Raw genomic sequence first — 13,137 nt, 5'->3', positions numbered from 1 at the left:
TTTTTTCCAAATAATAATGCCTTGTTTTTTTTAAAAAAATAAAATAAAATAACAATTTGGGTTGCAAATTTATTTTGCGATATAAATTTTATTTCTGCACAAAGTCTCCTGGTTATATTCATGCTTACGTCTAATCAGTTTGAAGTTGGAAGGTTTGGAAATGAATTATTCATTGTATTTTCTTCAGTCAGTCAAGCATAAAAGAAAATTTATTATCTTTTTAATTATATTTTTTCCTTCCCTTTCTTTGAATCCAACAGATGAATAGATCATCAGAGAACTTTCGAGGATAAAAATCAATGCTGAAAATTGTAATATTTTAAAAATCAGACCGGTTGTCGACTCGGTTAGGCAATTTATTCAGGGTCCAACCGGTTGAATTGGGTGAACCGGGCCGGTTCAACCAGATTTAATTTTTTTTCATATAAATAAAATTTAAAAATTTAAAAATTTTAAAAAATTTAAAAAATTATTTTAAAAAATAATAAAAAAATATAAAATTGCATATTGCAAAGTTATATTGCCTTAGAAAGGTCATAAAGTGTCAACTCTATATGAAATTAAAATTTTCAAAGTACAAATATATAAAGATACAACCAAATATTTAAAAATAAATAATTAAATAAAATATAAGTATACAACAACAAAAAGAAAAATAAAAAAATGAGAAATAAAGTAAAATATAAATATATAATATGTTGATTTTTGTTTTTTGAATGAGTTTAACTTTAAAATTTTAAAATAAATAAATCAACCGGCCGGTCCGGTCCAACCGGTTCACCAGTTGAATCGGTTGAACCGGGTGGTCCAGTTGTGTTTTGTGTGCTTAACCGGACTGGTTTATTAACCAGTTCCCAGTTGAATCAGCCGATCCGGTCTAGTTTTTACAACATTGAAAAATTGTTCCTATGCGGCTCACTTTATGACCTTAACCAAAAAATAAAAATAAAAAAAAAACAATAGGAAAAAATCTTATTTAATTGTATTTCTAAAATACGGTTGTTTTTAACCAATATATATATGGTTGTTTATTTGCTTTCTTTTATATTTTTAATTTTTTTTAAAATTTAATAAATAACACAAGAGTGCTTAGAGTGAGGGCAAGGTTTGGAATTCTTCCCAGACAGTATTGGTCTTCTGTACTGTTTATGCATTGTGGGTCTCCGGTAGAAGAAACAATGGTTTTACCCCTTCAACTCCGTACTTGTTTGTCCCTTTGATAAAATTTTCAATGAGAACAGCTTGTCGTATATTAGCTTCATCTCCTATAATTTTTTTTTTTTTACATGTAATTTAAAAACATGTTTGATAGCTCTAAAACACTAGAAATTCTCAAACTCCATAAAAATTTCTGTATTTTATAAAGAAAGGGTGTTCCATCATTTTTCTTATTAAATCTAAGTATTATAAAAAAAATATAAAAGAGGGTTTTTACCAATATATAACAACAAAGAGATTTCATGAATAGGTTTTTTTTTTGTTTTTTAATTCTAAAAGTTTGTTTTTTAATTCTATAAGTTGTAGCTCATCCTCTCTCAGGCAACATTAATAAATAATATGCCACTTAATGTGATACAAATGACCACTTCTCACATCGACATTATAACTTTTTAATTGGAAAGGATGTATAAATAAATAAAACTAATTTGTAGAGGTACACAAACAATTATGGTTTTTTATCATGACGGATAGATTACTAATTACCCATTGTCATGGGGCATACAAGCCAAAAAAAAAAAAATCTCAAACACCACTATGCTGTATGTTCCAACAGCTTCATCACCATAGGCATGCAAATTGCTTGATACTAGGTTAAAATACATCAAATCAATGACCTTTGCATACAAGCAATAGCAGGACATCCATCACATTCTTGTCAAAAATGATATTTAACAACAGAGAAATACCAAAAACGGAATTATCACTTATCACTTGACTTTGCTCTTCCTCTTATCCTTCTTGCGAAACACAACCTTGCCGGCTTTATGTGGTTGTCGCCCGCTTGTTCTTTTTAACTGTTTCTTCTTCACCGGCACCGGTTTCATTTGGATGTTGCTGCTCAGCTTGGGGATCTGACTCACTAACCCGAAATCATCATCATCACGTGGCAGTTCACTGGTAGTAACTCTGATGGTTGTATCGCCAGTTTCGTATGTCTTTGTTTCTGCACGGACAAATTGTTGAAAAAAAAAAGAAATTCTTCAGACAATCATTGTCACTGATTTGTATGTCTAGTTCTAAATTACAAACTTCAAGTTCATTTGGGAGTTAAATGACATACCGAACACTGATGCAGTTATATCAGCTCCTTCCTCTACTCCATCCCCACCAACATCATTGGGTTCAGGATCTTCATTTATGTTCCCATCATGTAAACCCATCTCTCTTTCTAGCTTCCTCTGCAATAAAATAGTAATCCACATAAAATATCTTAAGCAAAGAAAATAACCTTTATTTAGTGTAACAATATCAGTAAATATAGTATAATGAGTAAGCAGCAAAAGACAACTCCCTTCTTTTCCCTTCAGAAAGCACATTTGGATGGAAGAACTTAGGCTTATTTTCTAGTGGATAACCAGACATGACCACATTCATTTCCATCTTAGAACACACACTCTCAACATCATAGTGGATGATTGGTAACAAGAACTAGATTAAATGAGGTGTTGTAGTTGTTAGATACAACCAAAAGTATATTTTTTGTGCTTGATTCACAAAAGCTTAAAACTTTTAGGATGAGGTGCCAGACTTAAATATTTACATCCGTATTTACTAACTAAACCACTGTGAGACAATTAGTTACTCCAATACCTTGATATATTTGAGTCTATTTTTGACTAGCCAAGTTGCAAACCAACCAATTAATCACACTCCATTACCATGCTAGATGCCAAGTAGACATTTTAACTGTGGTTGATTCAACACAAAAGCTTAAATATTCAAATTCATGTTTACTAACTCAAGCCATGTTGGGCTATTAGTTACTGTAAAATTAGTAATAGTATGGGTACTCAGGTAGTTATCCAGCAGATCCTCTAAGATGTTAACCAACCAAAGGACTTATGTCAGTAAGAATGGTGCATCAATAATGAACCACCATCATACTGGACATGGATATGACACCCTAAAATATTTTAATGTTGCATAAGTCTCCTTTACTTGCACCTATGTGCATAGAACTCCATGCAATATGGTCAGCTTTTGCCCTATGAACATCAATTCTTTATTGTTGTATCAAGATTATTGGTATAAATCTCGAAAGCCCTGTTTGCTCTACTTTTGCGAGCAATGAGAGCAGGGGCTACAGACCAATGCAGTCAAACAACTCTCTCACTGTACAATTATATTGCATAAAGTTAGATTCTGAAAAAAAAATCAGTTTATTTTCATTGAAGAGACACAAAGCTTATGTCCAATAAAAGAACATACCTGTTTCCTGGCCTCAATTCGTTTCAACCTCACCTTTTCTTGCAACTGACGCTGTGCCTCTTTTCTTCTTTTCTTCTTTCTCTTGTGGAAGCCAGTGACAAAGTCCCTGCCATGTTATGTATGTCAAAGGTTCTAATGGTTGCATGTTTTAATTTTGGATGCAAAGACACTGTTCAAGAGTAAACAAACAACAGAAATTATGTTGGATACAATTGATTCTAGCAATTAAGCCATGATAACAAACTCATAACATCAATCTAGTATCATGTGCTGTACTTTCGTGTGATTGGGTCTTACCAACTTCGTCCTGACCAAGGCCTGCTTCATAACATAACCAGATCTAATCATATGATATGGCCTTTGACCCTGATACAGGAGTACATAGTAAAATAAACAATACAAGCATGGCTTAGGACTAATAAAATCATAAGGAGGACTTCTTAACTAACTCTAGGCCCTTGTTTGGGCCAAAAGAACATTGTGATAACTGCTATACAGAAAGAACATAGAGACTATTACTTCATACTGGTAGAGACTAATTTTGGAATCCATCACACTCACAAACTAACAACAAAAGTTCCTTTCTATTGACACCTTTAATCTTTTCCATTCCAAAACTATTCTCATTCCTCTGCCCATATGCATCCTTTCTTCTCAATAAACAATTTCAGCGTACTAACTCCTGAAAGAAGGTAGTTGTCCCTTCAAACAAGAGTATACCAAAGGTTATTATTTCTCATAAGAGTGTTTGAAATAACTTAATGCACAAGTCCAGCTCACCAATGTCAATTGATAGTAATACAATATAGCGGGATAAAATAATGATAAATTTGGATTATAACTCAGGAATTTGCTTCAATAACAATTAAAATTTGCACGTCGTGGAAAGTAGAAATAGGATGGGACTCAAACAAAGATAATGACACTGGAGTATGACCAAAACTCTTGCACAAAGTGGTCTACCTGGCATTCTTAAGAAGCAATCTTCAGCAAAGGTATGCATAATTGTAGAAAAATCAGCAAAGTTCTTTACACCCATCATTCATGCAGTCACATTCATTGCACATGACCATATCATGTGACAACATGGTATAATCTTTCTAATGTTTCTTGTGTTTTAGTGGTGAGAGTGGAGGCCTGATGGAGGGGACACAAGCAGGGTAACATTAATATGCAGGTAGCCTCAGACCGCCTGAGGCAAGCGGTAGCTAAACAAGAGCATGTGTAGCATTCTGGAACATGATTTATTGTATAAGGCATAAACTACAGCATCCTTATCAAAATCACAACACCAAAAACCTCACATGGCATGTTATTTTGTTCAACTTCACCTACTAGGGTCCCCATTGAACTCACAGTTAAATGAATTTCAACTCCTAATGCACACCAAGCAAATTAAATGAATTAAATTAACTCAATTTCTCAATTTACAGAGCAATTGATTAAAAAACAACATGAACGAGAGAAAAAAAGAGAACATATAAACAACTCATGGCTTGAGTCTTTAAGATAGGGATTGCTATATTCCACTATCTTATAGCATCCAAATCTCATAGTACAAAGGACCAAAAACACAACACCAAGAACATTACATAACTTACTTCAACACAAAATATAATTATTACTTCCCAAGGAAACTCAGAACCAATAAATCCCAATTCTTAATGCACACCAAGCAACTCAAATGAATCAAATTCATCCCAAAGTTCCTTAATTTATACCATCACTTGATTAACAAGCCCTAAATTCCCATGAAACTCACCAATAAATAATTGCAGTGCCTGATGCACACACCAAGCAATTCAAATGAATCAAATTCGTCCCAAAATCCCTTAATTTGGACCATCATTGACAAAAAAGTCCTAAAATCCAATGAAACTCAGCAATCAATAAATCTCAAGTCTTAATGCACACAAAGCAATTTCAAATGAATCAAATTCATCCCAAAGCTCCTCAATTTACACCATCATTGATTAAAAAAAGTCCTAAATTCCAAGTCCCGATGCACCCCAAACAATTCAAATAAATCAAATTCATCCCAAGTTCCTAACTTTACACCATCATTGATTAACAAACAACGTGAATACATTAAAAAACATTAAAAAGAAAAAATCATTGAAACAAAAACCATAAGCCAAACAAGGAAAAAGAAAGAAGAAAAACTTGAGATTTTTCTCGTCGAATGAAACGGAGAGGGACTTGTTCCGGAGAGCCCTCTTCTTGATGTGCTTCCGGACCATCGTCGGAGGAATCTCCCCGACAACCACGCCGGCATCGCCGTCGTCCGAGTCCGACATCCTTCTCCGCCGCCGGAAAACGCAAACCTTGTCTCTCTGATGCTTGCTTGCACTGGAGTCCTGAGGTCCGGTGGTGATCTAGTGTGTGTATTGGGGCTTGTTGTTGTAATTTCAGCCGTCCAATGCATAGGGATCAGCACTTTTGAGATTAATTATTTATTGATGGGAGTTTTTGCCAACCATGGTGCACGGTCAACTAAAAATTTATTAACCTGATCAAACATAACCTCACAAAATTTTTAAAAATTTAAATTAAGCGTCAGTTTATCAAAAAAAAAAAAATGTTAAATTAAACTTATATATTTTTACATAAAAAATAGGGAAATTATTTTTCACTCTTGGTTTTCCAAGTATTATTTCGGATCAAACTTAATTTATATTCACCGGGGAGATACTAAAGAGATTCCAGAGAGAATTTGATAATATACACACTAAATTTACCATGCCAACTTCAGTTCGTTGTGTCATCTACATACGTGAATATAACACTTCATCAAAAAAATGATTTTAAAAACGTTGATGTGACACGTGATATGTTAATAAAAGTGACAGCGTAGTAAGGCTTTCTTTGATGGCATGCCATGTTTTTGTATACTGATGATAAATCCAGCATACATGTCATTAAATTCTCACCTGAAAATTCATTTGGTACTTTTCCAATGAATATAAATTAAAGTTGCGTGTTTAAAATAATATAAATTACAGTTCCATGTTAAAAATAAAAAATAATCACAAAACTTTATCCACTTAATATATTTACTCCTTTTTGGTTTAAGGTTTTCCCAGGAGCATGTTTGAGCTTTTCAATTTTAAACCGGCTATTGCAAGTATTATGTACCAGAAAACAATTCAACCAAAACGGAAAGGATTATTAAGAAAGTTTTTTAAAAAATTAAGTGACTCCTTACTAAAGTTCAACTTAACTGAGGACTATCTGTTACTTTTACCCCTTTCTCCATCATCATCATCATCACCCTGACCACTTTCTCTCATTGTCTATTTCAACTTCGAAATTTCGAATTTCTTCTCCTCCCTCCGTTTCACTCTTCCTTCTCTTCCAATCCTCTCTGCTCTCCATTCTTCAAGATCTAGGGTTCATCCTTTCACCCCCAAATTTCTCATCCTTCCCCTCTCCCCAAACCCTAACTCGGCGAAGCATTTCTTCATCGTCATCTCTGGTTTTTTGACTTCTAACTTCCCCCTTCTTATTTTAGTTTGGTTACTCGAATTTCTCTCTCTAATGGCTTCTTTTTTCAGGTTTTTATTTTGTTGTTTTGGCGCAAATGGAGCAGCTCAACGCCAAGCTGTATTCCAAGTACCAGAATCTCAAGGTGTATTACCATTCCGTTCGATGTTTTTCTCAGCGTTTGATTCGTCGCACCCTTGAACTTGATTGTAATTTATTCTCAGAAGAGGAAGGGATTCGAGGAGGAGGAGTGGTTTCAGAAGTTAGAGTCCGACTTGAGAAAGAGCAAATTGGGTAAATTTCTTAAAAATTGCATCTTTTTGGTGTATCTTCTCATTTATTTTGGTTTTTCGTGCTTGTGAAAAAAAGATTGAATGATGCTTTATTGTGAAGCTACGGAAGATATGATAGAAAATCTGAAGAATGAAAATAACCGGCTGCGTGCACAAATGTATGTTTTATAAGAAGAATGGTTGCTTTCGGGGACTTATTCTTGAACAGTATGTTCTGAAGCGTTTTGCTATTGTTGTTGCAGGTCTTCCATTCAGGATCAGTATGATGAATGCCAAAAACTTCTGTTTGAAGAGAGACAAAAGAGTGAGTAGCCAATTCCATCTTTTTGTCTAGGTTTTCTCACTTGTACTTTATAATTTATGGTGCTAATGGTGTTTTAACTCTCAGAACCTTGTTTAATTGTTTTAATGTGTGCATTTCATTGCTTTGGTTTTGCAATTGAAACCTATTGTTACTTTTGGTTGTAATTGAATGTTCTGCTTCATACAAGGTAAATTGATTGAAGCTTTTCTATAACTTAGGTAAATTTGGAAACATGTTTGGGATATCTTTGATTATCATACAAAAGATGTGATCCCTCAGCTTCTAACTTTGTTTACTTTCTTTTGGATTGTATATCACACTATGCCTTTCATTTTGAGAAAAAATGCATACTCAAGAATTCATTTTCATAAGTCATCACTTGTAATCCCTGTTAGCTTTAGATTTTCTTTCACCTGCTTCTACATAACTTTTGATCTGTAATTTGTTTCCTTATAAATTGAAAGCAAGTTTTTGTTTCCTTAGAGCCAAATTTGGTTTAGCAATTTGCACAAAATCTCTTTCACAGGGTTACCTTGCACATCATTCAAAATTGAATTATTGGGGAGTTCAACTATTTGTTACACTTATGCATTGGGATAGTATTAGTTCTTAGAGGATGTGCAAGCATTTCCTCTGAACTTCATTCCATGGTTTATCCTCTAGGGTTAATTACATTCATATATATGCTATTGTGAACAGAAATATGCTTTTCATTTTGGTTGTGGGTGTTAATTTATTAAATTTTTTTAACAGCAAGAGGGATTTCTAATGAAATTGGAAGGCTTCAGGAGCTGCTATCACAAAGGAATCATCATAATGATGCTGCATTGCCATTATCTCCTCATACAAGTCCTGCTGTTATCTCAAGGCATTTATCAGGTGATTCTCCAGGAAAGACTGTCGCACGTGCATTACCATTTGGAAGTCCTGCGACCAGGTCTGGAGGTGCACATAATAGTTCCCTTACAAAAAAGAGACGAAGTTCAAGCCCTGAACAAATTGATCTTCATTGCAAAGAAGCAGCTACTTTGTACAATAATAACACAAAAGAGCCTGTTGTGGTAAGTCAAGGTGATCCAAGTAGAATGTCTCTTCTTCCATTTACTAAACTTTATTTATGTATGACTAGGACAATTGGATTAGTCTGATTCATTTATTATGAAAGATTGTTCATACTTTGATTTCCATTTTGACCATGGGATGGGAGTTTTCAGCCAGATTGCTGTCGAGGAAACTTGATACATTCAAGTATGTACTGATTTTTGAATCTTGTTATAATTCTACTTGACTATTCTGCCAAGACCAAATTTTAATATATTTTCTCTTTTATGAGGAGATGCAGCAAGCAAAGGTTACCATAGTTGTGTATTTCAAGCCTTTTTGGAGCAGATAGTTGGCATGGAATTTTCGGTTAGCAGTCAGGGACAAGGATTATCGCTTTCTGTCATTCACCCAATGAGTGGTAAACAACTTAACCAAAGTCCAATCCTCAATTCTTTCAGATACAGCATTCTTCAAGTCAATTTCTTAATTTTCTGGCAAGGTTTATGTGTGATTTCTAGCTCATTTCTTCTTGCTTGATAAGAATGGTGACTTAAGATGTTAATCTGATTGTGTGTGCGCACTACACTAGTTCTTAAAAAGTTGTTACATATTTTTAAAGATTGCCTCCAGTTAAAAGGAACTGTGCAACTTTGCATTTGCATTTTCACTCCAATATTTAAATCAGCACCTAAATGAGTATTTCCCAGTTGAGAAACACTTTTCCTCTTTTTTTTTTTTTTAAATATGCCAAGGTGACAATCCGACATCAATTCCATTTGAAATCACTAATACTTAATTACTGCATATAAAAAAATCTTGGGGATTTCTGCACAATATTTCATGCAGTGATGACCCCCTCATAAAAATTTATTTTATTCATTGAATGCTTTCAAGTTGTAACGTGTTTGATTTATAGACACAATTATTATCATTTTGATGTGGATTAGATGATCAATCAAGGTGACCTTGTTTTTCTTCTTTCTAATAATGATTCTCTTGTAGGTCATTCTTTATTCTTCATTGTTTTTATTCATGTTTCTTCCTTGTTTTTTTTGTGCTCTGCATTTGTTTTATGAACTTGAGCCTGCATACTGCTACATTGCAAAAACAAGGCACTTTATCCAATATCTTAGGCTATGTTAAGGTTTACAAAATAGAAATGACACCGAAACTATAAAATAACAGGTCTGAACTTTGAAGAGAACTAATAATGTGTAAAACTTGAGTAATTCATAAACTCAAAGTCAAAAGAAGAATGGGGTTGCTGGGTTTTATTCTATGAAGTGGGGAGGGACCTAGCTTTCTTTGCTTTCTACATTTTGATAATGACTCCTTTTTATCTGGAATACTAGAATTTTCTTTATTTATGAGAAGATTATGCACTAGTCACTTGTTGCGGCCAGCTATGAACATTGAATTTAGTTCAATTGTGAGGAACCTTACTCGATAATGAAGTAGTAGTGGTATTGAAATAATAAACTGAATGAATCCTCTAAATATTATATCTTAATTTATAAAGTCTTAAGGCCAGAATATTGCGTATAAACTACTTGCCAGACCATATCTCAATGACATATACTATTTTCATCAGAATTTATTTAGCTGTCCAACTATCCACCTTCGCCCCTCATTAATAATCATGATTTTTTTTGTTAGTGTCCTGCTCTTGAGCTCTTTTGTCACAAAAAAAAAGAAAAAAAGAAAAAAAAAAGAGCACATATATTTGTATATATACCATGATTTTTTAAATGCTTCACTATGTCATATTATCAATTGTATCTCTGGAATTGTATGAACCCATTCCTTATGTATCTTTATGCCTCCTTATGAAATCAGTGAACAATTTTGTACATTTAAAAGCCAGGGATTGTGATTTTGTCAGCATATCACATTACCTGCTATTGGTTCCATGAATATATGAGCTGACATGGTATTGCCTTTTTCATTTTAGACTAACTAGTAGTCTCATATCAGTTGAACTTTTGGGTTGAATTGAGCGCAAATAATTTGTTTGATTTGCGTCTAACTCTTCCTGCTTGACAACTAAATAGCCACGTTTTGCGCCAATAACTTTTAAGGTTTGCCATGCCGCTTTTTGAAGCTGGACAGATGTCTCTATTTGAAAATTTAAACTGTTGTATTACAGAAGAAAATTTGTTGGTTAACCTAATTGTATCTGTGTTCGTGTGATTATAACTAGGCTACACATTCAGCCTCTCATGGATAGCGGATGAAGATGGAAGTGAAGGCGACTTGATGTACCGTGTTTCTTCATTGGGGACTCTAGAAAGGGTTGCCCTAGAGTGGATGAAGGAGGACATTATTTTCAGCATGAGAATGTGTCCTGTTTTCTTCGAGAAAATATCCCGTGTTATCGGTCATCATCGATGACTAAATTTACAGCATCAAGAAGGATTTGAAATGCCAGGAGCAACCGAGCAAGTTTCTAAACAGTGAATTGCCTTCATGTGTACCATTGATGATTTCTTTTTGATTTTGTAATTTACTTCCTAAATCACCTTTTCCAAGGATATGATCTACTGGAAAATATTCTGTTGTATTTTTCTTTATACGACGGTTAGTGTTTCGCACAGGTTGTGGTTATATATAAGTTTGACAAAAGCCTGTAATTCTTACACAGCCCATAAAAATTCAGTAACTAATCATTATATAGCCTGTAAAAATTATTTTTGGGTTAACCCTGACAAACAATAAAGTATTTCTGTAAAAAGTGGTTTTAATTTCCTCTTTTATTGATATGATATTAATTTTACATGTCCCTGTGATGTGGATTCAGGTTTGCTTACAAGAAAATTTACTTGGCTTAAAAATCATATTACTGGTATAATTAAATAAGTGACATAATGACATTGCAGAACAGGTATTATGTAAAATATTTATAAATAAATATTGCTAAAGTCAGTATTTGCAGGGTATATATACATAAGTCATATTGCTAAAGTCAGTATTATTTCTTTGTTTCTCTAAAGACTGACAATTTTCATCAGTTTGATGGGTATCCAATCTATTCGATCTCGAATATTAAGAGGGTTTGTAAAAAATAAGGAATAAAAAATACAAAACCATTAGTGTTGAGTTTTCCATAGCAAATTCTTCTTGATGTAAATAGAATAATTTCTGGTATTAAATTAAACAATAAATGAAATTAATCAAGCAGACATAAAATATACGTGGAAAGCCCTCCTGTTCAGAGGAAAAAAGCACGGGCCAAACTCCGAATCAAATTCACTATCAAAACCAACAAGTAAAAAAATCCTCAAGCAAATGCACATTTGAGATCACCACCAATAATGGAGAAATACAAATAATAACTCTAGAAAAAACCCTTTCTTGAATGATATCACCAAGAAAAAAACTAGAGAAATTACTCTCCAAGATTACTCCAAATAATTTTACTAATTTGATTATGATTCAATAAAAAAAGTGATGCTTTCTTTATTTACCTCCTTCCAATGGACGTAGAGAACAAAAACCACGCTTTTAATTTTTACTATAGATGCATTCTCATACCCACATATTTATGTATAGGGTTTCCTTTACATTTCCCCCCTGTCTTTATTACTAATAATAAATGGGCTAGATCGAAATTTAGCAATCAAACCAACAATTAGGGTTTGGGATTTATGTGTGCATATGCGTGTAACCCGATTGAATCATTTTTTTTATTTATTAATTTAATTTTTTAAAATTAATTACATCCTAAACAAATCCTTTTTTAGAAAATACGTGGTTTATAAATTATGTAACGAGTTTTATATTTAAAAATTAAATCAAAGAGCTAGGTTCGCAATAAAAAAATGGTAACTCCCTTCTTCACTGAAGGAGAAATTGAGGGATATAACTCACCATCACAACAGTTGAGTTGAGGTGTGGTTGTCCAAAAAAAAAAAAAATCTTATTAAACACGTTAGAAAATTTAAATAAAAATCCATAATTTAATTAAAACAAATGTACTACAAAGTTAAAATAAAGTCAATATTAAAAATAAAAAATAAATTTTTTTTGAGATCATTCATCTAATATATAGGTATAAAATTTAAATGAAAATAAAAATACAATTATTAAAATCTAGGTTTCCTTTTCTAACTTATATAAATTATTATATAATATAATATTATATTGAAAAAAAGTAAAGAAAACTCTTGTAATTTTTGACTTTTGCAAAATAAGATTAGAGTTTCTGATTTTATGAAGTATGGTTTTCTTGTAAAAAGAGAAAAAACTGTTAACAAACCTTTAATGATATTAACTTACATGAACAAAATTGTCATTTCATTTAAAAACCGATTAATATGACATAATATATATATATATATATATTAAGTTTATGAATTTCTCCCAAAATTCCACTAAATAAAATAAACTTAAATCCCAAAAATCAAACAAAATCATATTGAAAATTCATGTTTTTAATTTCACTTGGTGGTTTTTACATAAATGGACGATTTTGCCCCTAATAAAAATAGAAAATTTAACACCGTTGATGATTTTTCCCTCTTTTTTTCAAATTTGAGAAATTACATGTCATATAATTGGAAAAAAAAAACACAATAAGGTCACAAG

General features: G+C 32.7%; 2 protein-coding genes across 2 annotated transcripts; one reads left to right on the top strand and one right to left on the bottom strand.

Moving 5' to 3' along the window:
• Positions 1–1,655: 1,655 nt before the first annotated feature.
• Positions 1,656–5,822, bottom strand: LOC120273829 (ribosomal RNA-processing protein 17). Its single transcript, XM_039280549.1, has 4 exons — positions 5,593–5,822; positions 3,430–3,535; positions 2,282–2,399; positions 1,656–2,164 (listed from the first exon to the last, which is right to left on the bottom strand). The coding sequence occupies exons 1-4, from the start codon at positions 5,724–5,726 to the stop codon at positions 1,929–1,931; spliced, it is 594 nt and encodes a 197-aa protein (XP_039136483.1). The 5' UTR covers positions 5,727–5,822; the 3' UTR covers positions 1,656–1,928.
• An 883-nt stretch (positions 5,823–6,705) lies between these two features.
• Positions 6,706–11,243, top strand: LOC120273420. The gene is made up of 9 exons (XM_039280050.1): positions 6,706–6,904; positions 6,984–7,057; positions 7,137–7,206; positions 7,306–7,363; positions 7,448–7,509; positions 8,263–8,570; positions 8,724–8,757; positions 8,852–8,971; positions 10,754–11,243. Exons 2-9 carry the CDS (start codon positions 7,010–7,012, stop codon positions 10,942–10,944), a joined length of 891 nt encoding a protein of 296 aa, XP_039135984.1. The 5' UTR covers positions 6,706–6,904; positions 6,984–7,009; the 3' UTR covers positions 10,945–11,243.
• The last annotated feature ends 1,894 nt before the right edge of the window (positions 11,244–13,137 follow it).

The sequence above is a fragment of the Dioscorea cayenensis genome, chromosome 12 (assembly GCF_009730915.1).
Source record: "Dioscorea cayenensis subsp. rotundata cultivar TDr96_F1 chromosome 12, TDr96_F1_v2_PseudoChromosome.rev07_lg8_w22 25.fasta, whole genome shotgun sequence".
Lineage (NCBI taxonomy): Eukaryota > Viridiplantae > Streptophyta > Magnoliopsida > Dioscoreales > Dioscoreaceae > Dioscorea > Dioscorea cayenensis.
The sequence above is the reverse complement of the archived record's forward strand: the minus strand, read 5'-3'. Positions and strand labels throughout refer to the sequence as shown.

Excerpts from the sequence above, each read along its gene's own strand:
- LOC120273829 (XM_039280549.1), bottom strand. The coding sequence starts at position 5,726 with ATGTCGGACTCGGACGACGGCGATGCCGGCGTGGTTGTCGGGGAGATT. Across the intron at positions 2,400-3,429 it reads GAATTGAGGCCAGGAAACAG|AGGAAGCTAGAAAGAGAGAT; the intron begins GTATGTTCTTTT and ends ATTTTATTGCAG. Across the intron at positions 2,165-2,281 it reads TATAACTGCATCAGTGTTCG|AAACAAAGACATACGAAACT; the intron begins GTATGTCATTTA and ends TTGTCCGTGCAG.
- LOC120273420 (XM_039280050.1), top strand. The coding sequence starts at position 7,010 with ATGGAGCAGCTCAACGCCAAGCTGTATTCCAAGTACCAGAATCTCAAG. Across the intron at positions 7,058-7,136 it reads CCAAGTACCAGAATCTCAAG|AAGAGGAAGGGATTCGAGGA; the intron begins GTGTATTACCAT and ends ATTTATTCTCAG. Across the intron at positions 7,364-7,447 it reads AACCGGCTGCGTGCACAAAT|GTCTTCCATTCAGGATCAGT; the intron begins GTATGTTTTATA and ends TTGTTGTTGCAG.